At 40.8% G+C, this 26,498-nt stretch overlaps 1 protein-coding gene across 7 annotated transcripts in view; it reads right to left on the reverse strand.

Annotated features, from left to right (window-relative positions):
• The window catches only part of LOC110499515 (myosin-7), a 31,679-nt gene that overhangs the window by 211 nt on the left and 4,970 nt on the right, over positions 1-26,498 (reverse strand). For 2 of the 7 annotated variants that reach the window (XM_090213196.1, XM_090213195.1), the window contains 39 exons: positions 22,605-22,692; positions 22,412-22,451; positions 19,816-20,024; positions 19,503-19,646; positions 19,255-19,411; positions 19,147-19,174; positions 18,948-19,053; positions 18,581-18,673; positions 18,406-18,469; positions 18,217-18,315; positions 16,404-16,507; positions 16,170-16,308; positions 15,953-16,071; positions 15,597-15,746; positions 14,830-15,000; positions 14,334-14,643; positions 13,814-13,884; positions 13,436-13,641; positions 10,891-11,014; positions 10,233-10,369; positions 9,887-10,142; positions 8,778-9,020; positions 8,510-8,686; positions 8,251-8,396; positions 8,039-8,129; positions 7,557-7,946; positions 7,282-7,408; positions 7,062-7,180; positions 6,774-6,970; positions 6,430-6,613; positions 4,220-4,385; positions 3,987-4,111; positions 3,575-3,883; positions 2,690-2,893; positions 2,293-2,589; positions 2,055-2,159; positions 1,862-1,957; positions 1,635-1,769; positions 281-328 (listed from right to left, as the gene is read on the reverse strand). In XM_090213196.1, the coding sequence (XP_090069322.1) occupies positions 308-328; positions 1,635-1,769; positions 1,862-1,957; positions 2,055-2,159; positions 2,293-2,589; positions 2,690-2,893; positions 3,575-3,883; positions 3,987-4,111; positions 4,220-4,385; positions 6,430-6,613; positions 6,774-6,970; positions 7,062-7,180; positions 7,282-7,408; positions 7,557-7,946; positions 8,039-8,129; positions 8,251-8,396; positions 8,510-8,686; positions 8,778-9,020; positions 9,887-10,142; positions 10,233-10,369; positions 10,891-11,014; positions 13,436-13,641; positions 13,814-13,884; positions 14,334-14,643; positions 14,830-15,000; positions 15,597-15,746; positions 15,953-16,071; positions 16,170-16,308; positions 16,404-16,507; positions 18,217-18,315; positions 18,406-18,469; positions 18,581-18,673; positions 18,948-19,053; positions 19,147-19,174; positions 19,255-19,411; positions 19,503-19,646; positions 19,816-20,016 (5,811 nt within the window). In that variant the 5' untranslated portion in view covers positions 20,017-20,024; positions 22,412-22,451; positions 22,605-22,692 and the 3' untranslated portion in view covers positions 281-307. Of the gene's footprint in view, positions 1-280; positions 329-1,634; positions 1,770-1,861; positions 1,958-2,054; positions 2,160-2,292; positions 2,590-2,689; positions 2,894-3,574; positions 3,884-3,986; positions 4,112-4,219; positions 4,386-6,429; positions 6,614-6,773; positions 6,971-7,061; positions 7,181-7,281; positions 7,409-7,556; positions 7,947-8,038; positions 8,130-8,250; positions 8,397-8,509; positions 8,687-8,777; positions 9,021-9,886; positions 10,143-10,232; positions 10,370-10,890; positions 11,015-13,435; positions 13,642-13,813; positions 13,885-14,333; positions 14,644-14,829; positions 15,001-15,596; positions 15,747-15,952; positions 16,072-16,169; positions 16,309-16,403; positions 16,508-18,216; positions 18,316-18,405; positions 18,470-18,580; positions 18,674-18,947; positions 19,054-19,146; positions 19,175-19,254; positions 19,412-19,502; positions 19,647-19,815; positions 20,025-22,411; positions 22,455-22,604; positions 22,693-26,498 lie in introns of all 7 variants that reach the window. The other 5 variants (XM_090213193.1, XM_090213194.1, XM_090213198.1 and 2 more) reach the window with 3 other exon arrangements.

Genomic DNA, 26,498 nt, shown 5'->3' on the forward strand with positions numbered 1-26,498 from the left:
TGGGGCAACTCCAATGAGTGTTTATGCTGCACTAAAACACTGTTCATAAAATGGTCCTTTTCTAACGAATTAACTGTATTATTATTATTACAACATTTAAAGGTGCAATGATGTCAAATTAAATAATTAAATTAACATTCAATTCATTTGACTATTGCGTTAATTTCAACTACTTTCCTTTATTACAATAAACATCTCCAAAAACGATGTAACTGCATTGTACGTGACAACACAGGAAGTGAACACAGGAAGTGTGCAGATTATAACCAAAGCAACTGACCTGGGAGCAGGGTCACAACTCTAGGTCTCACTCCTCATCCTTTCCCTTCTGTGACAGAGAAGATAGATTGGTTATGAGAACATTGTAATCCTACTGGAAAACCTTTATTTTGTCATATACGTTAAAATTACAATAAGCTTCAACAGGTAAGTAGTATACACTTGGAATAAACTATGAACATCATGTTGTCCCCATACAGATACCAACCCTGTAGTGGTCCTGATTCTCCTTAGATCTTCTATGTAATCAATTAAAAGTTTACAATACATTTTATAGTTGCAATATTGTCCAATGAACAATTAAAGTAAAATTAACAGTAGATTCATTTGATTCTCAAACTGTAGGTATTACATAAAATATGTTTTTTTTTAAAAATGGTCCCAGTTTCTTTAGATCCTGTGTATTACCATGGTAGTAGCTACATAGGTAGGTACAGTGGTATTACCATGGTAGTAGCTACATAGGTAGGTACAGTGCTATTACCATTCCTACATAGGTAGGTACAGTGGTATTACCATGGTAGTAGCTACATAGGTAGGTACAGTGGTATTACCATGGTAGTAGCTACATAGGTAGGTACAGTGGTATTACCATGGTAGTAGCTACATAGGTAGGTACAGTGCTATTACCATTCCTACATAGGTAGGTACAGTGTTTCAGTGGAATTTGCAGTGTAGGTACAGTGTTATTACCATAATTTGCAGTGTAGGTACATATTCTTACTAAAGACCAAATTCAGTAAGTCAAAGCATGTAATGAATATCAATGTTGCGTAGTGGTTATTACATTCAGTATAATTGTTAGTAATTATAATGCTATGGGAAATTACCCCATAACATAATAATCTTTAGAGATTTTCTACCGAGGGAATGACTTGAAGCTATGGTAGACACAAGGTTGACATATCAAAGGTAATATTGAAGTTGTCCTTTAATTTGACTTAGTTTATCAAATGAATGAACGTCTGACACTGCAACAGGTATAAAGTATAAATCTGTGACTGTTATTACACTGTACGTACTTATAAAACTACCATGGAAATATATTTCATGTTAAGTGGGGGCCTTTTTTTTTCTTCAGGAAATGTATCTATGAAACCATTGGGACCATTAGCAGTAAGCTATTACGTTTAGAGTTGATCCTGTCTTGTATAGTTTTAGAACACAATGGATGCCCGCAAATGAATTAATATAAACGTAGCTATTCAGATGTTAAATGATATTATGGCTATTGGATATCATATGGCTGGGTTTCTGTACAGCACTTTGAGATATCAGCTGATGTACGAAGGGCTATATAAATACATTTGATTTGAAATTATAATTCATTGAAGATTGAAACAGCAACTACTGACCTTGGAGCCGACATCCCGACTCTTGGCTCTCATCTTATTGACCTGAGACTCAGCAATATCAGCCCTCTCCTCTGCCTCATCCAGTTCATGTTGAATCTTGCGGAATTTGCCCAAATTGGAATTGGCTTGTTCCTCCTGTGAAAAAAAATATGGATGATTTAGTCTCTAGCAATAGCAACAATTCATAAATGATGCATCAGTTGGACGATGAAAGGTTTTATACTTACAGCCTCCTCTGCTGTTCTCTTGAAGGATTTGACCTTCAGCTGCAGTTTGTCCACCAGGTCCTGCAGACGGCTCAAATTTTTACGGTCTTCCTCAGTCTGCACCAGTAAACAAGGGGTAAAACAAGGGTCATATTTTAAGCTTCCTTTTATTCTGAGTTCATAGTTCATAGTTCATAGTTCAACTTTGATGTACCTGGTAGGTGAGTTCCTTGATGCGTCTCTCATATTTACGGACTCCTTTCACAGAATCGCCACTCCTCCTTTGTTCACTTTCCACTTCAGTCTCTAGCTCTCTCACCTAGTAAAATATAACGGATGTTAACTTGATTTCCAATCATGTCGTTACAACGACATTCAACATTGAAGCTAGAAATATGAATGAATATTTATGTATTTATAGAATACAAGGTAGGTTGGTCTCAGACACTTACTCTGGCCTCCAGCTTCTGGATCTGCTTCTTGCCTCCCTTCATGGCGATTTGTTCAGCTTCATCCAGGCGGTGCTGCAGGTCCTTGATGGTCTGCTCCATGTTCTTCTTCATGCGCTCCAGGTGAGAACTGGTGTCCTGCTCCTTCTTCAGCTCCTCTGCCATCATGGCAGCATCAGTAATGGCCTTCTTGGCCTTCTCCTCAGCGTTTCTGCACTCCTGCACAGCCTCTTCCACTTCAGCCGAAAGCTGGGATGTGTCGCCCTCTAGCTTCTTCTTCTGGCTCAGCAGGCTGGTGTTCTACACATATGTTTAAAGGAATTACTTTCATATTATCTTCAACATTTTCAAGTTGTGTATATTTAGTAAGGCTATCTACTGTTGTCTATCAATGCCTTACCTGAGAGTGCAACAGCTGAACTCTCTCACTAACATCCAGCAGTTCCTGCTCGGCCAGTTTGCGGCCTCTCTCAGTCTGCTCCACCATGGCTCTCAGCTCATCCAGTTCAGCCTGCATCAGGTTATTACGTCTCTCCACAATGGCAATGTTCTCCTTCAGGTCATCACCACCACGTAGAGCATCATCCAGCTGCAGTTGAGAATCCTGTGGAGAGAATTTTGGTTTTGTCAGAAAGAGGTCCCCCAAATGACCCCAGATCTGTTTTTTGGCTTCATCTTTATAATAAAAATGTAGTAGGTATTGTGTTTAAGATTAAATCAGGATTGCGGTCAATTCAACTAATTCAATTCTAATGTAAATTTAATTCAATTAAAATTCAAGGTTAGTCTTTAAAATCAGAGATAATTCAATTCCAAGAATGTAATTCCCAATTATCCCAAACAATTATATGTGTTTTACCTTTATTTAACTAGGCAAGTCAGTTAAGAACAAATTATTATTTATAATGATGGCCTGGGAACAGTGGGTTAACTGGTCTAGGAACAGTGGGTTAACTGCCTTGTTCAGGGGCAGAACAACAGATTTGTATCTTGTCAGCTCAGGGATTTGATTTAGCAAACTTTCGGTTACTAGTCCAACGCTCTAACCACTAGGCTACCTGCCGCCCTCTTACACAAATATGATTTTCAATTCAATTCCAATTCAAACAGTCCTATTATTCCATAACTTGGCCGTGAAATTTGAATTTAATTCAAACTAAATTCAAAATTTTTATTAAACCTAAATTCAAGAATTTAATTAAACCTAAATTCAAGAATTGAATTGTAATTTCTAATTAAATTGGAATTGACCCCAACTCTGGATTAAATGCTGTGGAAGTGTTACCTTCAGATGGGCATGAAGACCCTTAAGTTGCTTCTGGGCCTCTCCTGCCTGTCTGTTAGCCTGGCTAAGCTGGATCTCCATCTCATTGAGATCTCCCTCCATCTTCTTCTTCAGCCTGAGAGCTTCATTCCTGCTGCGAGTCTCTGACTCCAGGGAGCTCTGCAGGGTATCCACCACTCTCTGCTGGTTCCTCTTATTCATCTCCATCTCCTCATCCTTCTCCACCAGTTTGCGCTCAATGTCAGCTTTGACCTGGTTGTACTCCAGCTGTGCTCTCAGGATCTTGCCCTCCTCGTGCTCGAGGGAGCCCTATGGGAACAACAACACACATTGTACTGTATGTCAAATATTCTAGTATTTTAGCCTCAGTAAATGGTGTCTATCCCTACCAGTACATATCTTCCAGTCTCACCTCAGCTTCCTCTAGTGCAGTCTGTATCTCAGCCTTCTCCTGCTCCAGCTGTTTACGGACCTTCTCCAGCTCATGGATGCTTTTTCCTCCCTCACCAAGTTGCTCAGTCAGATCAGAAATTTCCTCTGTGTGGGGGAGAAAAAGAAAAATGTACATCAGTATCTTGTGATAACAAATCTCTGTAATAATATTGAAATGATTGTCTGAAATGCCAATAATACTGATGCTCTGACCTTGTAGGTTCTTGTTCTCTCTCTTCATGGTCTCCAGATGATCCAGAGACTCCTCATAAGAGTTCTTGAGTTTGAAGAGCTCAGTGCTGAGAGATCTGGCCTCTTTCTGGGAGCTCTCCAGCTCAGTCTGAGACTCCTCAAACTTCTGCTTCCATTCAGCCAGGACCTTGTAGAATCACACAGGTAAATGGTTTGAATAAACAGCATATGATTATCTGCACCTGTACATAGCCGGAGACTGGAGACCCATATCTCCCTCACTAGCTTTAAGCACCAGCTGTCAGAGCAGCTCACAGATTACTGCACCTGTATATAGCCCATCTGTAAACAGCCCATCTACCTACCTCATCCCCATACTGGTATTTATTTATTTATTTATTTGGCTCCTTTGCACCCCAGTATCTCTACCTGCACATTCATCTTCTGCACATCTACCATTCCAGTGTTTAATTGCTATATTGTAATTACTTCGCCACCATGGCCTATTTATTTCCTTAACTTACCTCATTTGCACTCATTGTATATAGACTTTTTGTTTTCTTTAGTTCTACTGTATTATTGACTGTATGTTTTGTTTATTCCATGTGTAACTCTGTGTTGTTGTTTGTGTCGAATTGCTACGCTTTATCTTGGCCAGGTCGCAGTTGTAAATGAGAACTTGTTCTCAACTAGCCTACCTGGTTAAATAAAGGTGTTCTCAACTAGCCTACCTGGTTAAATAAAGGTGTTCTCAACTGGCCTACCTGGTTAAATAAAGGTGTTCTCAACTAGCCTACCTGGTTAAATAAAGGTGTTCTCAACTAGCCTACCTGGTTAAATAAAGGTGTTCTCAACTAGCCTACCTGGTTAAATAAAGGTGTTCTCAACTAGCCTACCTGGTTAAATAAAGGTGTTCTCAACTGGCCTACCTGGTTAAATAAAGGTGTTCTCAACTGGCCTACCTGGTTAAATAAAGGTGTTCTCAACTAGCCTACCTGGTTAAATAAAGGTGTTCTCAACTAGCCTACCTGGTTAAATAAAGGTGTTCTCAACTGGCCTACCTGGTTAAATAAAGGTGTTCTCAACTGGCCTACCTGGTTAAATAAAGGTGTTCTCAACTGGCCTACCTGGTTAAATAAAGGTGTTCTCAACTAGCCTACCTGGTTAAATAAAGGTGTTCTCAACTAGCCTACCTGGTTAAATAAAGGTGTTCTCAACTGGCCTACCTGGTTAAATAAAGGTGTTCTCAACTAGCCTACCTGGTTAAATAAAGGTGTTCTCAACTAGCCTACCTGGTTAAATAAAGGTGTTCTCAACTAGCCTACCTGGTTAAATAAAGGTGTTCTCAACTAGCCTACCTGGTTAAATAAAGGGAACTTGTTCTCAACTAGCCTACCTGGTTAAATAAAGGTGTTCTCAACTAGCCTACCTGGTTAAATAAAGGTGTTCTCAACTGGCCTACCTGGTTAAATAAAGGTGTTCTCAACTAGCCTACCTGGTTAAATAAAGGTGTTCTCAACTAGCCTACCTGGTTAAATAAAGGTGTTCTCAACTGGCCTACCTGGTTAAATAAAGGTGTTCTCAACTAGCCTACCTGGTTAAATAAAGGTGTTCTCAACTAGCCTACCTGGTTAAATAAAGGTGTTCTCAACTGGCCTACCTGGTGAAATAAAGGCGTTCTCAACTAGCCTACCTGGTTAAATAAAGGTGTTCTCAACTGGCCTACCTGGTTAAATAAAGGTGTTCTCAACTAGCCTACCTGGTTAAATAAAGGTGTTCTCAACTAGCCTACCTGGTTAAATAAAGGTGTTCTCAACTGGCCTACCTGGTTAAATAAAGGTGTTCTCAACTGGCCTACCTGGTTAAATAAAGGTGTTCTCAACTGGCCTACCTGGTTAAATAAAGGTGTTCTCAACTAGCCTACCTGGTTAAATAAAGGTGTTCTCAACTAGCCTACCTGGTTAAATAAAGGTGTTCTCAACTGGCCTACCTGGTTAAATAAAGGTGTTCTCAACTAGCCTACCTGGTTAAATAAAGGTGTTCTCAACTAGCCTACCTGGTTAAATAAAGGTGTTCTCAACTAGCCTACCTGGTTAAATAAAGGTGTTCTCAACTAGCCTACCTGGTTAAATAAAGGTGTTCTCAACTAGCCTACCTGGTTAAATAAAGGTGAAATAAAAAATAAATAAAAAATGATCATGTATTGTAATAAAAGTGTCCCATAATAATACCTTGTCGAAGTTCCTCTGCTTCTTGTCCAGAGCGGCAGCAGCTGCATTGGATCTCTCCACATCCACCATGAGATCTTCAATCTCATTCTGGAGTCTGTGTTTAGTCTTCTCCAAGGAGGAGCATTTAGCGTTAACAGCTTCCACAGCTTCCTCTGCATCCTGCAGACGCTGAGCCAGCTTCTTCCTGGATTGACATGGATGGGAAGCTCATTTCAGAACATCTGACTTTATTTCTCTCTCTATATATATATATCAGGTAATTCATGTATCTTTCATCATATACTGTTGTGCATCGCTCATTCAGCCAAGGTTGAATAGCCTTGAAAGTAAGAAAACATCCTTACTTTGCCTCTTCAAGCTCCTCGGTCTTCTGGATGGCATCAGTTTCATACTTGGTTCTCCACTGAGCCACCTCAGCGTTGGCCTTGGACATGCCACGCTGCAGCTCAGCCTTGGCCTCCTGCTCCTCCTCATACTGCTCCCTCAGCAGGTCTGAGTCATGGCGAGCAGACTGCACTGCATGGGCGAGTGCGTTCTTTGCCTTGGAAAATAAATGTAAAAAAAAGAATATGGAGTTATGCCGCAGGATGAAAGTAGTTGGATAGCAGATTCTACATTTATTGCATAAATACCTTGACTTCCTCCTCCAGTTGTCTCTTGAGGTCTTCAATCTGCTGAACGTTGGACTGCTTACCCCTGGTCAGTTGGGAGACCAGAGAGTCCTTCTCCTCCAGTTGTCTGGCAAGTTCACCTGTTTTCATCGATTTTTTTATTATTTCAATTAGTCTCTTATTGTGGATGTGGCTATTCATTGTAGCGGTTTGTGTGAATGTTCATGTTAAGTTGTTGTACCGTTCTCAGTTTGAAGCTTTGCTTTCTGCATGGTGAAATCATTGATGGATCGCTGTCCTTCTTCAGCTTTCGTCCTGTATTCACTCATCTGGTCCTCCAGAGTGCGGCACATTTTCTCCAAGTTTGTCTGAAAATGTGTTTAAAATATATATATGTATAATGCAGCAAAACCATCATAGATCATTTCTCTGAAACTAAGGACATGTGCAGTGCCATTTGCGATATCTATCTGATCTCATAAAATGCTTGTATTTCATAATGATTAATCCACTGACCTTAGTCTTGACAATCTGCTCCATGTTGGAGACCACGTCATCCAGCTCCAGCCTGAGCTCACTCTTCTCCTTCTCCAGCTTCTGCTTCACTCTCTGAAGGTTGTCTATCTGCTCTCCCAGGTCAGCTACACTGTCGGCATTTTTCTTCCTCAGAGTGGCAGCTGTAGCCTCGTGCTGCAGGGTAGCCTCTTCAAGGTCTCTACGCACCTTCTGGAACTCAGCCTCCCTCTTCTTGTTCATCTCAATCTGGGAAGCAGTGGCTCCTCCAGCCTCCTCCAGCCTCTCGCTGATCTCTTCCAGCTCTCTGGCCAAGTCTGCCCTCTGTTTCTCCACCTTGGCACGGGCAGCTCTCTCAGCCTCCAGCTCTTCCTCCAGCTCCTCAATGCGGGCCTGAAATGGTCGGAATTCAACTTTTCTGGTAAAAGCAGAACATAATCAAGTGTAACAGAAAGAGTATATTCTCAACAATAATATTGAAATACCTGTAACTCCTTCAGTTTCTTCTGAAGCTGAGCACTCATTGCCTGCTCATCCTCAATCTTGCTGCTGAGTTGGCTCATCTCAAAGTCCTTCCTGATGAGTAAAAAAAAAAAGTTTTATTTTAAATATTTCAATTATTTTTTGGGGAGTTGTGGTCCTTTCTGCTATAAAATAAAATGAGTTTGTAAACAGTTGAATTGATTTGTGATCTTACTTCTTCATCCTCTCCTCCATCTGCTGCTTGTCGTTCTCCAGGTCCATTAGGCTCTCCTGGGTCAACTTCAAATCTCCCTCCAGCTTTCTCTTGGCTCTCTCAAGGTCCATCCTCACCTTCTTCTCTTGCTCCAGAGATCCTTCAAGCTGATTAAAGGATGTATTAAACAATATTAGGAGTAAACCATTTACTGTAGCCTATTTTGTTAGGATATGACTAAATATGTTGTAATTTTTATCAATACTAATTCGATACTCACGTCATCAACTTGCTGTTCCAGCTTGGCTTTGGCCTTGGTCAGCGTGTTGACTTTGTCCTCCTCACTCTGCAGGTCATCCAACGTTTGCTGATGAGCCTCCTGCAGAGCCTTCTTCTCCTTGGTCAGCTTGGCAATGATTTCGTCCAGAGCTGCCATCTCCTCAGTCAGGTTTTTAACCTAAAGAAACACTTGTGTCATTACACTTATCATCATCCAGACCAAATTATTTTGGAGTTTTAACAACCCAAGAATAAAGAGAAACTTTGACCTTGTTCTCTGTGGCGTGCTTCTCCTTCTCCACTTTAGCCAGAGTGAGCTCCAGATCATCAATGTCCTTCTTGAGTTCTGAGCACTCATCCTCCAGCTTCCTCTTCTTAGCAGTCAGCTCTGAATTCATCTCCTCCTCATCCTCCAGCCTCTCGGTCAGCTCTTTGGCTTTGGCCTCGAGCTGGATCTTATTCTTGATCAGCCCCTCACATCTCTCTTCAGCGTCACCTAGAGTGTCTTCTGACTGTCAACGTGTCAATATATTGTAAGTATACATCAAATCCTGTCCAATTTCAGAAATTTGGTTGGTTTGTAAAATATTCTGTATTAATTAATTGTATGACATATCGATTTATCAAATCATGTCTCATCCCTCTCTTGTTTTTTTCTCTTTCTGAATCCCAAACCAGTCCCTTCCCGTAGTAAGCCCTCGATTTGCACATTCACAAGTGTCTCCTCCATATTCACCAAGCTGAGGGAGTGAAAATGATCAAGGGGGCCCTCCGATAGCCACTTTGACCAGCACCTCCGTAGGCTCCGGGGCAAAGCGCCATCCCAACATGCATCGGAATATGTTTGGACTTGGCCCAATTTCATATGAAATAATGGAATGTCTCGCCTAATGATATGACGCCTGTATTTGTTTGTGTCTTATTTTCAAAGTGTGAAACATGTAACAAAATTAAATGTTTAACTGTTATTAAGGTTTAGATTTGGTTAATCTTGTATCTTGTTATATCTTGAAAGAATTTATAGAATACATTTTCATTATTGTACTTTTTCCCTTAAATTGCATCATTGAAGTCACAAACGTGTCCTGTAGTTGATCGGGTTTATTGATATCCTACTCCGCTCTGGAAGTCACGAACGTGTCCTGTAGTTGATCGGGTTTATTGATTATTATTATTATCCTACTCCGCTCTTGAGTTTTTCCAGCAAGTGTGGCAACAATGAACCTTCAAAGGAGTTAAGGCTGGTTTGGGATTGTGCCTCAGTCACGCTAAGAACTCGAAAGGCCATTTTCTTTTTACAAAGGATGCCCATGCAACAAAAGGGACCAGTGCCGTTAAAGTTAAATCAAAGTAGTTTAGCAATGTGTCTTTTACTCACAGACAGGACTGCCATTTGCAGGTCATTCTTCTCTTGGAGAAGGGAGACCATCTTCTCTTCCAGCTCCTTTCTACGGGCGTCCGTTTTAGCAAAAAGCTCTTTAAGCTTCAGGAATTCTTCCTTCATGTTGGCCATCTCTTTCTCAGTCTCTGCTGAAACCAGCAGAGGTTTGATCTTAAAGAACATCTTCATCCAGGGCCAATTCTTGACGCCCATGAAGGCACGAATGTTCCATTGGATCACAAGCAAGGCGTCCCTGTGAAATGGAACAGAAGTGGCTTGTTATACACCCTTTTCCACCTCCACCATATTGTTTGCAGAAGTTATATCCATTGTTTTTTCCAACCTGCGGTCAACAATTTTCTGGAACTCAATTCTGGCAAGTAGACCACGTGATCGGGCCTGCATGCCGGTGATGATGAGAGCGAGACGGTCATCTCTCATCTCCTCAAGGGTACCCAGGAGACCAGCCTTGAAGAACACCTAATAAAGAGACAGATAGAGATAGAGAGAGAGACAGAGAGACAGAGAGAGAGAGAGAGAGAGAGGTGTGTATATATGCAGTACACATCAATGATTTTACAGATCACATAATTCCATTCAGATCAGCAGGAGGGGTCAGCCAATTAATTATATTCCTTAGCATTCAGTAACAGCAGGTGGCGGTAAATCACCAACCATGTTGCTTTAATACTTCTAGATTGTGCACTCCAGCTTAGTAGGTGCTAGTATGAACCTTTTCAGTTTATTTACGAACTTCCAATAATACACTCATGGAAGTTGACCTCTTTAAAATAGATTGTCCTCAATGGCGCTGATCATTCTATCATAGAAGTGGCCATTGCATCAGTTCTCTAGTACAACTCTATGGGTATTGCTCAGTTTGGCCTGGTTTTGGTGATAGTGGTGTAATGGCAATATGTTGCTAGGACCCTTTAGTTGGTCCTATCTTTCCCTCCCGATCCAACAGGCCATATTGCCTTCCGTCTATTTAGAGAACGTACCTTCGTGTGTCCTAATCTGTACTGGGTGTGGTCAATGTCCAGAGAGCCCAGCAGTTTTTCCGCCGCCTTCACGTTGTCAATGAACTGACCCTCAGGGATAGCATTTGGATTGAGGATGCGGTATCTGAATGAAAATCACCAAACAATTGTCTTCAATATTCAGTACAAGTCAAAAGTTTGACACACCTACTCATTCCAGGGTTTTTCTTTATTTTTTATATTTTCTACATTGTAGAATAATAGTGAAGACATCAAAACTATAAAATAACACATATGGAATAAGGTAGTAACCAAAAAAAAGTGTTAAACAAATCAAAATATATTTTAGATTCTTCAAAGTAGCCACCCTTTGTCTTGATGACAGCTTTGCACACTCTTGGTATTCTCTCAACCAGCTTCATGAGATAGTCACCTGGAATGCATTTCAATTAACATGTGTGCCTTGTTAAAAGTTAATTTGTGGAATTTCTTTCCATTTAAATGTATTTGCACCATTCAATTGTGTTGTGATAAGGTAGGGGTGGTATACAGAAGATAGCCCTATTTGGTAAAAGACCAAGTCCATATTATGGCAAGAACAGCTCAAATAAGCAAAGAGAAACGACAGTCTATCATTACTTTAAGACTTGAAGGTAAGTCAATCTAGAAACTTTCAAGAACTTTGAAAGTTTCTTCATGTGCAGTCACAAAAACCATCAAGCGCTATGATGAAACTGGCTCTCATGAGGACCGCCACAGGAATGGAAGACCCAGAGTTACCTCTGCTGCAGAGGATACGTTCATTAGAGTTAACTGGCTCTCATGAGGACCGCAACAGGAAAGGAAGACCCAGAGTTACCTCTGCTGCAGAGGATACGTGCATTAGAGTTAACTGCACCTCAGATTGCAGCCCAAATAAATGCTTCACTGAGTTCAAGTAACAGACACATCTGAACATCAACTGTTCAGAAGAGACTGCATGAATCAGGCCTTCATGGTCGAATTGCTGCAAAGAAACCACTACTAAAGGACACCAATAAGAAGAAACTTGCTTGGGCCAAGAAACACAATGGATATTAGACAGATGGAAATCTGCCCTTTGGTCTGATGAGTCCAAATTTGAGATTTTTGGTTCCAACCGCTGTGTCTTTGTGAGACGCAGAGTAGGTGAACGGATGATCTCTGCATGTGTGGTTCCCACCGTGAAGCATGGAGGAGGTGGTGTGGGGGTGCTTTGCTGGTGAAACTCAGAGATTTATTTGGAATTCAAGGCACACTTAACCAGCATGGCTACCACAGCATTCTGAAGTGATACACCATCCCATCTGGTTTGGGCTTAGTGGGACTATCATTTGTCTTTCAACAGGACAATGACCCAACACACCTCCAGACTGTGTAAGGGCTATTTGATCAAGGAGAGTGATGGAGTGCTGCATCAGATGTCCAGGCCTCCGCAATCACCTGATCTCATGGTTTGGGATGAGTTGGACCTCAGAGTGAAGAAAAAGCAGCCAAGAAAATGGAAAAGCATTCCTCATGAAGTTGGTTGAGAGAATTCCAAGAGTGTACAAAGCTGTCATCAAGGCAAAGCGTGGCTACTTTGAAGAATTTAAAATATATTGTTTAACACATTTTTGGTTACTACATGATTCCATATGTGTTATTTCATAGTTTTTGTGTCTTCACTATTATTCTACAATGTAGAAAATAGTAAAAAAATAAAAATAACTTGAATGAGTAGGTATGTCCAAACTTTTGACTGGTGCTTTACATTTTATTTCACTTATTTTTAACATTCTTTCATAAACAGCACATGTTCATCTTAACAAAACCATGTTTTCCCATCTCAAAAGGTAAAAAAAAGACTATCATAAGTACTACTAAATAAAGTGATAGGGTTGACGACTTAATCTTCAATCATCCATAATTCGCCTTGTAAGGGGGGAATGGAAGCTTATTGTGTGCAACAGGGAAGGGCAATTGAATGCAATCTTCACAAGGAAATGGACATTTCTAGCCTGTCTATCTATGGCTAACAGTGTTGACATGTTGTGCTCCACCCACTCCGTTTTCCACCACAAAACATCAGAAAATGAGCAAAAAGAGTAGAACCAGCTCATCTCCTTTTACACTATTGGATGTCCATGTTGTTTCTTCTCATTTTTAAGGAACAGTTTCAGTTCGGTTCATGTAACAGGGTTGACCTTCACATTAGGGATATTTATGATTATTACATTTTTTTATGAATCACTAATCACATTAAATAAATTATACTCTTCAGATATCAAAGCAACAAACTAGGGTTTTACAATTATGGTGAAAACTCGGATTAATGTTGCTATTAAGTGGGTTAAAATCTTCCCGAGAGGTCGCGTAGGATGCACAGCTTAAGGAATTCTGTACTTTAGCAAATCTGATTTATTACATTTTCCGTGTGGACTATATTAAAGGGCACTTCATTTAATATAACAGGCTTAAAACAATTTCTACTTAAATTGTCAAAGAGACTCAAAAGGCCCTCCTTTCCTGTTAGAAAGAAAATATATAACCTTATTTTCTTATTTACCTTTGTTTGAAGTCAGCGTACAGGATCCTGTTGGGGAAGCCCTTTCTGCAGATCCTGATGCCTTCCAGCACACCGTTGCAGCGTAGCTGGTGCATGACCAGAGGATTCTCCATGGCCCCAGGAGTCTTGGTCTCGTTGGGGATGAGGCAACGCACAAAGTGAGGGTGAGTAGACCTCAGGTTGGTCATGAGTTTACCCAAGTTCTCCTGTGAGCATGACAAATGTAGAATTCTCCATCAGTGAATGAGTCTCAAGAGTACCTCACGAGTCACAACGGCATTAAGTGCTAACATGCCAATCCACAACATACTGACATCTCAAATGTAATGTAATATGGTGCTATGTGAAAAGCTAGATTCATGTTGATGTCAGATCTACCCTGTGCAGTGCAGACACCGTCTGGAAGGAAGAGCCTTTCTTCTTCTTTCCTCCAGCCGCTTTGTCTTCACCTGATAACCACAGAACAATTAGATTATACATGTTGTTATTGTCTTCACCTGATAACCACAGAACAATTAGATTATACATGTTGTTATGGTATTCAACTGATAACCACAGAACAATTAGATTATACATGTTGTTATTGTCACATACACCGGATAGGTGCAGTGAAATGTTTTGGAGTAAATTAGTTTTAAGTGCCTTACTCCATGTCGGTTCAGGTATTCAAACATTTAACCTTTTGTTAACTGCCCCAACACTCTAACCGCTAGGCTACTTGTCGCTCCTCTTTCGTTAACTGCCCCAACACTCTAACCGCTAGGCTACTTGTCGCTCCTCTTTCGTTAACTGCCCCAACACTCTAACCGCTAGGCTACTTGTCGCTCCTCTGTTCTATCATGCCAAATGTTATTTACTTTAGTGGTTTGTAGTCTTTGCAGATATAAACATATAGTACCTCCTTCTGCACCAGCATAGCTTGCAAAGAGATTGGACAAGAACTTAAGACTTGACTTCTGGAACAGTCCGACCACAGTCTCATTCAGCGGGTCCTTGTTCTTCACCAGCCAGTTACCGATGTTGTAGTCAACAGTGCCAGCATAGTGAACCAGGGAGAAATGGGCTTCCGGTCTTCCCTTAACAATCTTGGGCTTCTGGAAACATGCATTTTTGCCCAGATGTGTGTCATACAGCTTAGCCTTGAATGTAGAATCACTGGCCTTGGGGAACATGCACTCCTCTTCAAGGATGGACATGATACCCATGGGCTGGTGGAAGGAGTGAAAATCAATTAGTACTAAGGGAAAATCATAGTGATTAAATATCAGAATCATTTGTCTATGAAGATTTCCCTTGTAATGCTCATTTTAAAAAGTACTCCCGTTAAATGTTTGAAATCTCAAAGATAACTCAGGACACTTCATATAAACTACTACAAAACTGAAGACACCAACCCTTTCAATGAGGTCAATGCAGGCAGCCAAGTCCATGCCGAAGTCAATGAACTCCCAGACGATGCCCTCTTTCTTATACTCTTCCTGCTCCAGCACGAACATGTGGTGGTTGAAGAACTGCTGCAGCTTCTCATTAGTGAAGTTGATGCACAGCTGCTCAAAGGTGTTGAACTGGAATAGAAGTTCACAGTTACTTCATTTTGTCAGCTGTAATGTTTTAGATATATAATTATATAATATAATAATATATAATATCATTTTATGATGTGTTCTTTTTGTTGTTGTTGTTGTATTTTACCCCCATTTTCTCCCCAATTTTGTGATATTCAATTGCGATTCAATTACGATCTTGTCTCATCGCTGCAATTCCCCGAGGGGGTTTGGGAGAGGTGACGGTCGAGTCGTGCATTCTCCGAAACATGATCCTCCAAAACCATTCTCCTTAACACCCGCCCGCCTGCTTGACCCAGAAGCACCAATGTGCCAGAGGAAACACTAATCAACTGACGATAGAAGTCAACCTGCAGGCGCCTGGCCTGACACAAGGAGTCGCTAAAGTGCAACGAGCCAAGTAAAGTCCACCCGGCCAAACCCTCCCGTAACCCGGACGAACACTGGGCCAATTGTGCGCCGCGCTATGGGACTCCCGATCGTGGACAGTTGTGACACAGCCTGGGTTCGAACCAGTGGCTGTAGTGACCGCTGTGCCACTTGGGAGGCCCATGATTGGTTATTTTTAGGAAATATAGCCTACATCAAACACTCACATCAAAGATCTCAAAGCCTGCAATGTCCAGCACACCAATGTAATGCTGCCGAGCGTTCTTGGTGTCCAGCGTAAGGTTGATTCTTATCACCATCCAGAGGAACATGTTCTCGTAAATTTTCTTTGACAGTGCACCAATAGAGTAGTACACCTATAAAATATAGAGAGAAAATGAATTACTAAAACATAGGTTCAACATGAACAAATAGAGACAGTTTCCCAGACACAGATTAGGCCTTGTCTTGGACTTAACATCCTGCTCAATGGGGGAATCACTCATTAAAATATTAGCAACTCTAAACAGAAGTTTTCACAATTATTAGCTTCTGGAAATGTACAACGTTTTTTTAGACTCACCTGGTCGACACTCTGACCTTTGGTGACCCATTCATTTCCTACTTTGACCCTTGGGTGACACAGCCCCTTGACTAGGTCCGCAGAGTTCAGGCACATCAGATACGCGACTTTGTCAACATCTGGAAAGGAAAGGTTTTATGGTTGTAGGAGGAGGCATTCTGACCGTTAGATTTTTCAAAGATCCTATATATTAAAGTGAGAGGTTTTATTTCCTCACCCTCAGTGCCATCAGATTCTGCTTGCTCCTCCCTCTGCTTGTTCTTAAACTTCATGTTGCCGTAGTGCATTATGGCCCCAGTCAGCTTGTAAATGCCATTAATCTCTTCTTGAGAGAAGCCCAGCACATTAAAGGCATCCTAGTTCAGAATAAAATAACATTTTTGCATTGGATAGAAAGTTGGACAGATGAGCAAGGAGAGATACATGTAAATTGTCATGAAAATTGACTTACATCAGTAGCCATTAGCTCATCAGAATCATCAATGGAAGTTACTTTAATCTCTCCTTGGGAGATGAAGGCGTAGTCATAGGGATTGCTGGTGATGAGGAGCATCTCTGAAAAGATTTCAACAGCACAGTTGAATGTGTTTATGGTACTGTTTATTATGCATTGTTTCTCAATCTTTTTTTTGTAACTGTGGCAGCTAATTTACTGACAACAGTAACATCCCAAGGACTGGTGCAGGTCCACAGACCTGAGGTTGAGAGTAGAGGTCGACCGATTAATCGGAATGGCCGATTAATTAGGGCCGATTTCAAGTTTTCACGACAATCGGTAATCTGCATTTTTGGACACCGATTATGGCCGATTACATTGCACTCCACGAGGAGATTGCGTGGCAGGCTGACTACCTGTTACACGAGTGCAGCAAGGAGCCAAGGTAAGGTGCTAGCTAGCATTAAACGTATCTTATAAAAAAATAATCAATCTTAACATAATCACTAGTTAACTACACATGGTTGATGATATTACTAGTTTATATAGCTTGTCCTGCATTGCATATAATCGAAGCGGTGCCTGTTCATTTATCATCGAATCACAGCCTACTTCGCCAAACAGGTGATTTAACAAGCGCATTTGCGAAAAAAGCACTGTTGTTGCACCAATGTGTACCTAACCATAAACATCAACGTCATTCTTAAAATCAATACACAAGTATATATTTTTAAACCTGCATGTTTAGTTAATATTGCCTGCTAACATGAATTTATTTTAACTTGGAAATTGTGTCACTTCTCTTGAGTTCTGTGCAACAGAGTCAGGGTATATGCAGCAGCTTGGGCCGCCTGGCTCGTTGCGAACTGTGTGAAGACCATTTCTTCCTAACAAATTAATTTTCCAGAATTGTACATAAATATGACATATCATTGAAGGTTGTGCAATGTAACAGCAATATTTAGACTTAGGGATGCCACCCGTTAGATAAAATACCAAACGGTTCCGTATTTCACTGAAAGAATAAACGTCTTGTTTTCGAGATGATGGTTTCTGGATCTGACCATATTATTGACCCAAGGCTCGTCTTTCTGTGTGTTATTATATTATAATTAAGTCTATGATTTGATATTTGATAGAGAAGTCTGACTGAGCGGTGGTAGGCAGCAGCAGGCTCGTAAGCATTCATTCAAACAGCACTTTCTTACACTTGCCAGCAGCTCTTGAAGCTCTGTGCTACAAGCATTGCACCTTTTATGACTTCAAGCCTATCAACTCCCGAGATTAGGCTGGCAATACTATAGAGCCTGTAAGAACATCCAATAGTCAAAAGTATGTGAAATACAAATGGCATAGAGAGAAACAGTCCTATAATTCCTATAATAACTACAACCTAAAACTTCTTACCTGGGTACATTGAAGACCCATGTTAAAAGGAACCACCAGCTTTCATATGTTCTCATGTTCTGAGCAAGGAACTTAAACGTTAGCTTTCTTACATGGCACATATTGCACTTTTACTTTCTTCTCCAACACTTTGTTTTTGCATTATTTAAACCAAATTGATCATGTTTCATTATTTATTTTAGACTACATTTATTTTATTGATGTATTATATTAAGTTTAAATAATAGTTTTCATTCAGTATTGTTGTAATTGTCATTATTACAAATATATATATATAAAAATTGGCCGATTAATCGGTATCGGCTTTTTTTGGGGGTCCTCCAATAATCGGTATCGGCGTTTAAAAATCATAATCGGTCGACCTGTTATTGAGAGGCACTGATATAGTATTCAGTACCTAATTGAGTGGTCTATTACTCACCTAGCAGTTCTGGTTTCTTTTGGGACAGAATCTGGTAGAAGATGTGGTAGTCTCTCTCAGCCTTGAGCTGGAAAGTGACACGTGACTTCTCCAGAAGATCTGATATGCATGAAAAAGTGAATGTGTATTGTATGACTCTGTTGTCAAAAGAGATTTGTTCAAACCTGATCAAATTGAACTTTTACTTACAAGTCTCAATGTCAGCAGAGGAGAGTTTCCCAGTGACTCCAAAATGAATTCGGATGAATTTCCCCTGTAAGGTTTTACCAACATATTAATGAATGGGTGCATATGCACCCGACAATATGGTGGTAGGATTTGATAATAAAGACGTGTTCTCAAAAGGGAAGAGGGAAAAACGTACGAATCGGGAGGAGTTGTCATTCCTGATGGTCTTGGCATTACCAAACGCCTCCAGTGCAGGATTGGCCTGGATGATTTGATCCTCCAGGGTCCCCTACAAAACCAACATCCATATTATATTTCTGTCATGCATATCTCATTTTACCTTTATTTAACTAGGCAAATCAGTTAAGAACAAATTCTTATGTTCAATGACAGCCTAGTTGTTCAGGGGCAGAACCTTGTCAGCTCTGGGGGTTTGAACTTGCAACCTTCCGGTTTCTAGTCCAATGCTCTAACCATTAGGCTACCCTGCCGCTCAATGAATTTGTTCAACATGCTCATGCAGCCAGGAAGCGTGTTTCATTTAGGATGGACATCCTGTTGACCTTTTTTTCTTCAGCTGCACTTTTCTTCCCAGCAACAGCAGCAATGCTGGCGAAGTACTGGATGACTCTCTTGGTGTTCACAGTCTTTCCAGCACCGGATTCTCCACTGGGAATGGAAATACAAATGTGGATGTTGCAACATTTCTCCTAATTGGAAATAGCCTCATAATTGATAAAAACCTTTGGTTGAGGTACTTACGTGATGAGGACAGACTGGTTTTCCCTGTCTGTTGAAAGAAAAGGAATTATCAGTAAATAGCACTTTACCAAATAATAGTTTGATGTTTTAAAAACAGTTGCATTTTACCTGATAGCATGTACTGGTAGGCGTTGTCAGAGACGGAGAATACATGAGGAGGAGCTTCAGTCCTCTTCTTGCCTCTGTAAGCATTGACAACAGACTGATCGTACACCGGCAGCCACTTGTAGGGGTTGACAGTGACACAGAACAGCCCTGAGTAGGTCTGTGGAAGACGCGAGAAAGGTGCAGATTGAAGTTATATTCATTTGAATCCATGTTTTGATATAATGGAGAGCAGGCGGGTCATTACTTACGTAGATCATCCAGGCTGCGTAACGCTCTTTGAGGTTAAACAGCACAGCGGGCTCGTGCAAGAAGGTGAACATCGCCATGTCCTCAATTTTATCAAACTTTGGCGGGTTCTGGGGGTGGCAGTCAATCTCCTTCACGACAACAGTCTGAAAGGAGAGTAAATTACATTTCCACAGTTTGTTTTTCATTTCATTTTCAAAGTACAGCGGTATTCTATTTAATATCAGTAAAGGAAAAAGACGATGAATCATTATATAGACGACATATTGTTCCTGTTGTCTAGCCACGTTAAAAGCTTTTTATTAAAACATTCACCTTCCCGAACTCCGTGTTAACTGTGATTTTGTCCCCATCTCTGGTGGTGATTGTGCCCTTGACGTACTCAACCTCAGGGTCAGGCACATAGCACTCCCTTTTTATGTCAAAGGGTCTAGTCTGGCATTCCATCCTCTCCTTGTCTGGTTTACGCAGAAAGGGAGCTGCTGCCCCGAATTCCTCCATAACCATGTCCCCCATCCTGAAATCTGTACAGGGAGGAACAGACGATATCTACACCCATCCACAGTTTCATTCAAGATATCCCATTCTGATATCCCATTCTGACATTAGTAGTAGTAAGGCCAGCAGCATTACCACCCTGCATCCCAGTGCTGGCTTGCTTCTGAAGCTAAGCAGGGTTGGTTCTGGTCAGTCCCTGGATGGGAGACCAGATGCTGCTGGAAGTGGTGTTGGAGGGCCAGTAGGAGGCACCCTTTCCTCTGGTCTAAAAAATAATTTCCCAATGCCCCAGGGCAGTGATTGGTTACATTTCCCTGTGTAGAGTGCTGTCTTTCAGATGGGATGTTAAACGGGGTGTCCTGACCGTCAGTGGTCACTAAAGATTCCATGGCACTTATTGTAAGAGTAGGGGTGTTAACCCTGGTGTCCTGGCTAAATTCTCAATCTGACCATCATGACCACCTAATCATCACCAGTTTACAATTGGCTCATTCATCCCCCTTCCTCTCCCCTGTAACTAATCCTCAGGTCGTTGCTGTAAATGAGAATGTGTTCTCGGTCAACTTAGATGGTAAAATAAATTAGTTTTTTTTTTTTTTTTAGGATAGTTTTAAAATCATATTTATTCTGAATTGATTTGCAGTTTTATGTTTGTTTTGTTTCACACTGAATACGTGGTTATGTGGAGTACATGCTAAAGAAGACAGTTTATTTACTTTCCAGGGATTTGACCTTCAGTCTTAGAATCATTAGGTAATAGTTAATATTGTATAAGCAAATTCCATTTGAATGAGATTCTGACATGGTTTATTTTGTGTTAATGGGTTATACAGTTATAATGTATTGTCATTACTGTTATACGTAGGAGTCCTTATAATGTTTCAGAAATCAACATATATGTTGTCTTTCTATATGACAATTTACAATAGGTTCTACATGACTGATAATAACTCCAGCTTCTTGTAATAGAATACTGCATCCAATCTAATAAATAAATCTTGCTAATACGAGCCAAGTTACAATTCTCACCAAGTAAGTCAACATTGGTGTTAGAAGTGGAATGGTGGTCATGAGGGAACGCGCAGACAGCCGTGTGAGGGGGGCTAGAAGTGGTCGAAGCACTGGGATGCTTCTTTCCTGTTTGGAGAGGGATGTGTAACGAGCCTCACTAATGTGAGCCATGTTACAATTCCCCCTAAGTGAGTTAACCCTATCAGTGCGATGTGTTTGACTTTTCTCCCCAGCGCCCCGGGTCCCTTCCCTGCCCCGCTGTTCGCAACAATACTTCCATATTATAGGCAGTTCATAGTCACTTATGACAAGTCTTATAATGCTTAATTATCGTGTCATAATAATATTTGTATGGCTTCAATAAAATGTTACTCTTGGCTAGGATTCTCAATTGGTGTTCTGGTTGAAATACACGCTGATCTCAAGCTAGAGAGACTGACCTGACCTGAATATCAAGTTGATTACAAGATAGAGAGACTGACCTGACCTGAATATCAAGTTGACTACAAGATAGAGAGACCGACCTGACCTTAATATCAAGTTGATCTCAAGCTAGAGAGACTGACCTGACTTGAATATCAAGTTGATCTCAAGCTAGAGAGACTGACCTGACCTTAATATCAAGTTGATTACAAGCTAGAGAGACTGACCTGACCTGAATATCAAGTTGATTACAAGATAGAGAGACTGACCTGACTTGAATATCAAGTTGATCTCAAGCTAGAGAGACTGACCTGACTTGAATATCAAGTTGATCTCAAGCTAGAGAGACTGACCTGACCTGAATATCAAGTTGATCTCAAGCTAGAGAGACTGACCTGACCTGAATATCAAGTTGATCTCAAGCTAGAGAGACTGACCTGACCTGAATATCAAGTTGATCTCAAGCTAGAGAGACTGACCTGACCTGAATATCAAGTTGATCTCAAGCTAGAGAGACTGACCTGACCTTAATATCAAGTTGATCTCAAGCTAGAGAGACTGACCTGACCTGAATATCAAGTTGATCTCAAGCTAGAGAGACTGACCTGACCTGAATATCAAGTTGATCTCAAGTTAGAGAGACTGACCTGACCTTAATATCAAGTTGATCTCAAGCTAGAGAGACTGACCTGACCTTAATATCAAGTTGATCTCAAGCTAGAGAGACTGACCTGACCTTAATATCAAGTTGATCTCAAGCTAGAGAGACTGACCTGACCTGAATATCAAGTTGATCTCAAGCTAGAGAGACTGCTGTCTTCGATCCTCAACACGTGCTCTTCAATTCATTGCAGATACAGTTAATTAAGGAAACTATAAAATCTATTTTACAACAAAGAAAATGCATGGCGTGACTTTAAATATATATTTGTAGGCCTGTGCCTTAGTCAACCTTAGTGTAGAAGTTTACGTTCCTTACCTGTTGTTGGTCAGACCTCTTGGTTTGGTAGAAAGGATCTCTGCTGAGAATGAAATAGACAAATACAAAGACCAGCATCAATCACCTGACCAGCTATGTATTTGCTGATTGGTGCCTTGTGATGCTGTGGGAATCATCGTTGTTAGGTCCTTTAATCATTATGTTCCTCAGCAGACGGCCTCTACGTGCTTACCTGTAGGATGACAGTCCTGTGCTTTGTGTCTCCCTGGTCTGTTTCTCTCCAGACCGGCATCCCCCTTTATAAAGGCTGTTGTTCAGCCCTATATGGAGATGGGCCGATGAAAAAGTCACTCTGATTATTTTAAAAGATCTGTATTTGGAAGTAGAGGTGTGTGTGTAGAAGGCAGGCTATCAATGAGGGCAGAGGAGGGGACAAAACCCCCCAGGGTGCGTAACCCTTTGTTTATGGCTTCATGATGACAATTAGCACCCTCCTCCGCAGGTCAGTCTCACACCATGTATGATGCATGTTTGAGCAAGGACAGAATGACAATCTCATGTTCATTTGTATCATGTAATCGTGCTTTTAAATAAAGCACTCCTAATGTTCATACCATGGATCATTTAGCTATTTGAGTTCTAATTTTAGGACCCCTGTAGGTATAATGATAAAAAATGTATTTGATCAAATATTGAATTTAGCCTTTACTACTATAGCACATAGAAACGCATTGAATAACACATTCATAAATGGGAAAAAGACAGTCAAATCATAAATAGTAAGGAATACGGTTTTGAAGTGTCTGTGCTAAATTTGAGGAGATTTATAAAAATGCTTAGGAAATAGTTTTTTGTTCTTTGACATGTTTAATGGGGGGGGGGGCACAACTTTTTTTTTGGGGGGGGGGCGCAGTTTTCGGGATGTCTCCCTGTTGCTCGCCAGATGCGGAAGGCATCTCTAGTTTAAAGCTGCAGTAGGTAGCTTTTTGGTCGACCCGACCAAATTCACATAGAAATATCTGTTATAGAGTTGTCATTCTCATTGAAAGCAAGTCTAATAAGTGGTAGATCTGTTCTATCTCCGCTATTTCGAGTTCTTAAGTTTTGTATTTGCATCTTTTACGTTCAGTTTTGTACACCAGCTTCAAACAGCTGAAAAACACTATATTTTTGGTTACGGAAAAGATGTTTCACAGTGGTTTCGATGGTACAATGATTCTCAACACTAGAATTGCTTTTGTCACAAACTGAAATTATGTGAACTATTAGATTTTTTAGCCACCAGAAAATGTATTTGATCTTAATCAGGTACAGTATGTGTAAAGTTGTATTGTGCAACATAGAATGTGGCCCCTCCAAAACACCAATAACCTGTGCTGTAACACCACTGACACAATGTAACACCACTGACACAATGTAACACAATGTAACACCACTGACACAATGTAACACCACTGACACAATGTAACACAATGTAACACAATGTAACACCACTGACACAATGTAACACAATGTAACACCACTGACACAATGTAACACCACTGACACAATGTAACACAATGTAACACAATGTAACACCACTGACACAATGTAACACAATGTAACACCACTGACACAATGTAACACAATGTAACACAATGTAACACCACTGACACAATGTAACACAATGTAACACAATGTAACACCACTGACACAATGTAACACAATGTAACACCACTGACACAATGTAACACAATGTAACACAATGTAACACCACTGACACAATGTAACACAATGTAACACCACTGACACAATGTAACACCAATGACATGACACAAATTATTTAAACTATTTTGTAGGAATTGTTGATTTTTTTTCTCTGTATATTTTCTGTAAACATTATGCTTTTGTTTAATTAATTAAATAAGTATCTACTCAAATCGTGTCACTACATATCTACACATCAGCATTGGGATAAGCCAATCTGCCCCCAGTAGTTTTTGCAGTATAATTGTATTTATTTATTTAACCAAGCAAGTAATTTAAGAACAAATTCTTATTTAAATTGACAGCCTAACAGGGAACAGTGGGTTAACTGCCTTGTTCAGGGGAAGAAGACCTTGTCAGCTCGGGGATTCAATCCAGCAACCTCTCGGTTATTGGCCCTCCACTCTAACCACTAGGCTACCTGCCGTCCCTCCACTCTAACCACTAGGCTACCTGCCGGCCCTCCACTCTAACCGCTAGGCTACCTGCTGCCCCAAGTATAAATTACTTATTAATTTGTTTTCTTATTAAATAACAGTATTGTCATTATTTTTACATTTTAAAGTGTTTTAACATGGTGCTAAAGTCCAGGCACAGCATTACCACCACAATTCAAGAAGGACCCTCCTAATTTGCGCTGTCACTATGATATGGTTTCATGTTGACAATAGGACATTTCAGAATATGTCAAGACAACTGCAGCTGTACTCCTGTGTTCACCGAGGTCACTGTTCTTTCCATTGTCACAGAGTAACAGCTACTGTAAGTATAACCCGAGGCCCCATCTTGTTTACGTGTCTTTGTCCCTTCCCTTTATCCTTGAGGACAAAGATAAACCTGTGAAATTGTTCTTGGATTCCAACTGAGGCACTTCAATGCGCTTCACTGTCTGGGCCTCACCATCTGACATTGTAATAGCTGCGGCCTGTTTGCAAAGGTCTCACATAAATACATCTTGGCCATATATGAAAGAACACTTGTCACCTTCCTTAACCCTTGTGTCGTGTTCATGTTTTTGTTATTCACCCAATGTTCTGATGGATCTGATGGACCCACAACATGATTGGGTTTTTAAAACTATACAGCCATACCAATTTACATAAAAATACTTAATACTAATGACTTATATAAATTACAAGCAACATAGACAGCATACATGGTTAGTATAGACAGTATACAGTATTCATGGTTAATATAGACAATATATTGCTACCGGCTGGAATTTAGAATGATGAAAACACTTAGTTCAGACATTTTACTAACACCTCACTCACTCATATAAACTCAGCTAAAAAATAATCCTATTCTCACTGTCAACTGTGCTTATTTTGAGGAAACTTAACATGTGTAAATAAATATTTGTATGAACATAACAAGATTCAACAACTGAGACAAACTGAACAAGTTCCACAGACATGTGACTAACAGAAATTGAATAGTGTGTCCCTGAACAAAGGGAGGAGGGGGTCAAAATCAAAAGCAACAGTAACAGTCAATATCTGGTGTGGCCACCAGCTGCATTAAGTACTGCAGTGCATCTCCTCCTCATGGACTGCACCAGATTTGCCCGCTCTTGCTGTGAGATGTTACCCCACTCTTCCACCAAGGCACCTGCAAGTTCCCAGACAGTTCTGGGGGGAATGGCCCTAGCCCTCACCCTCCGATTCAACAGGTCCCAGACATGCTCAATGGGATTGAGATCCGGGCTCTTCGCTGGCTATGGCAGAACACTGACATTCCTGTCTTGCAGGAAATCACACACAGAACGAGCAGTATGGCTGGTGGCGTTGTCATGCTGGAGGGTCGTGTCAGGATGAGCCTGCAGGAAGGGTACCACATGAGGGAGGAGGATGTCTTCCCTGTAACGCTCAGTGTTAAGGTTGCCTGCAATGACAACAAGCTCAGTCCGATAATGCTGTGACACACGGCCCCAGACCATGACGGACCCTCCACCTCCAAATCGATCCCGCTCCAGAGTACAGGCCTCAGTGTAACGCTCATTCCTTCAACGATAAACGCGAATCCTCTGACGAGGAGGAGTAGTAAGGAGGACCTATGCACAGCGTGGTACGTGTTCATGCTCTTTATTAAAACAAGAGAACACTGAAACAAAACAATAAACACGTGAAATAACTAACCGAAACAGTTCATACTGTTCCTACCATCGTCAACCTTCCTCTTGAGGAGCTCCTGTCCCAACTTGTAATAGTAAAGAAGTTATTGAATGTGATGTTGTGGCCAGAGTCTCTGTGTCATGTCCAGGGCAACCCACATCCCTTGGTTCTTCTCAGGGGCTCCTCTATCTGGCTTCCCTGTATACACTTGCAATTTCCATGCATATGATGAAGCAACATCACAGGGAGCCCAGATCTTGATTCCA

This window comes from Oncorhynchus mykiss, chromosome 20 (assembly GCF_057628025.1).
Source record: "Oncorhynchus mykiss isolate SJ-2025 chromosome 20, ASM5762802v1, whole genome shotgun sequence".
Lineage (NCBI taxonomy): Eukaryota > Metazoa > Chordata > Actinopteri > Salmoniformes > Salmonidae > Oncorhynchus > Oncorhynchus mykiss.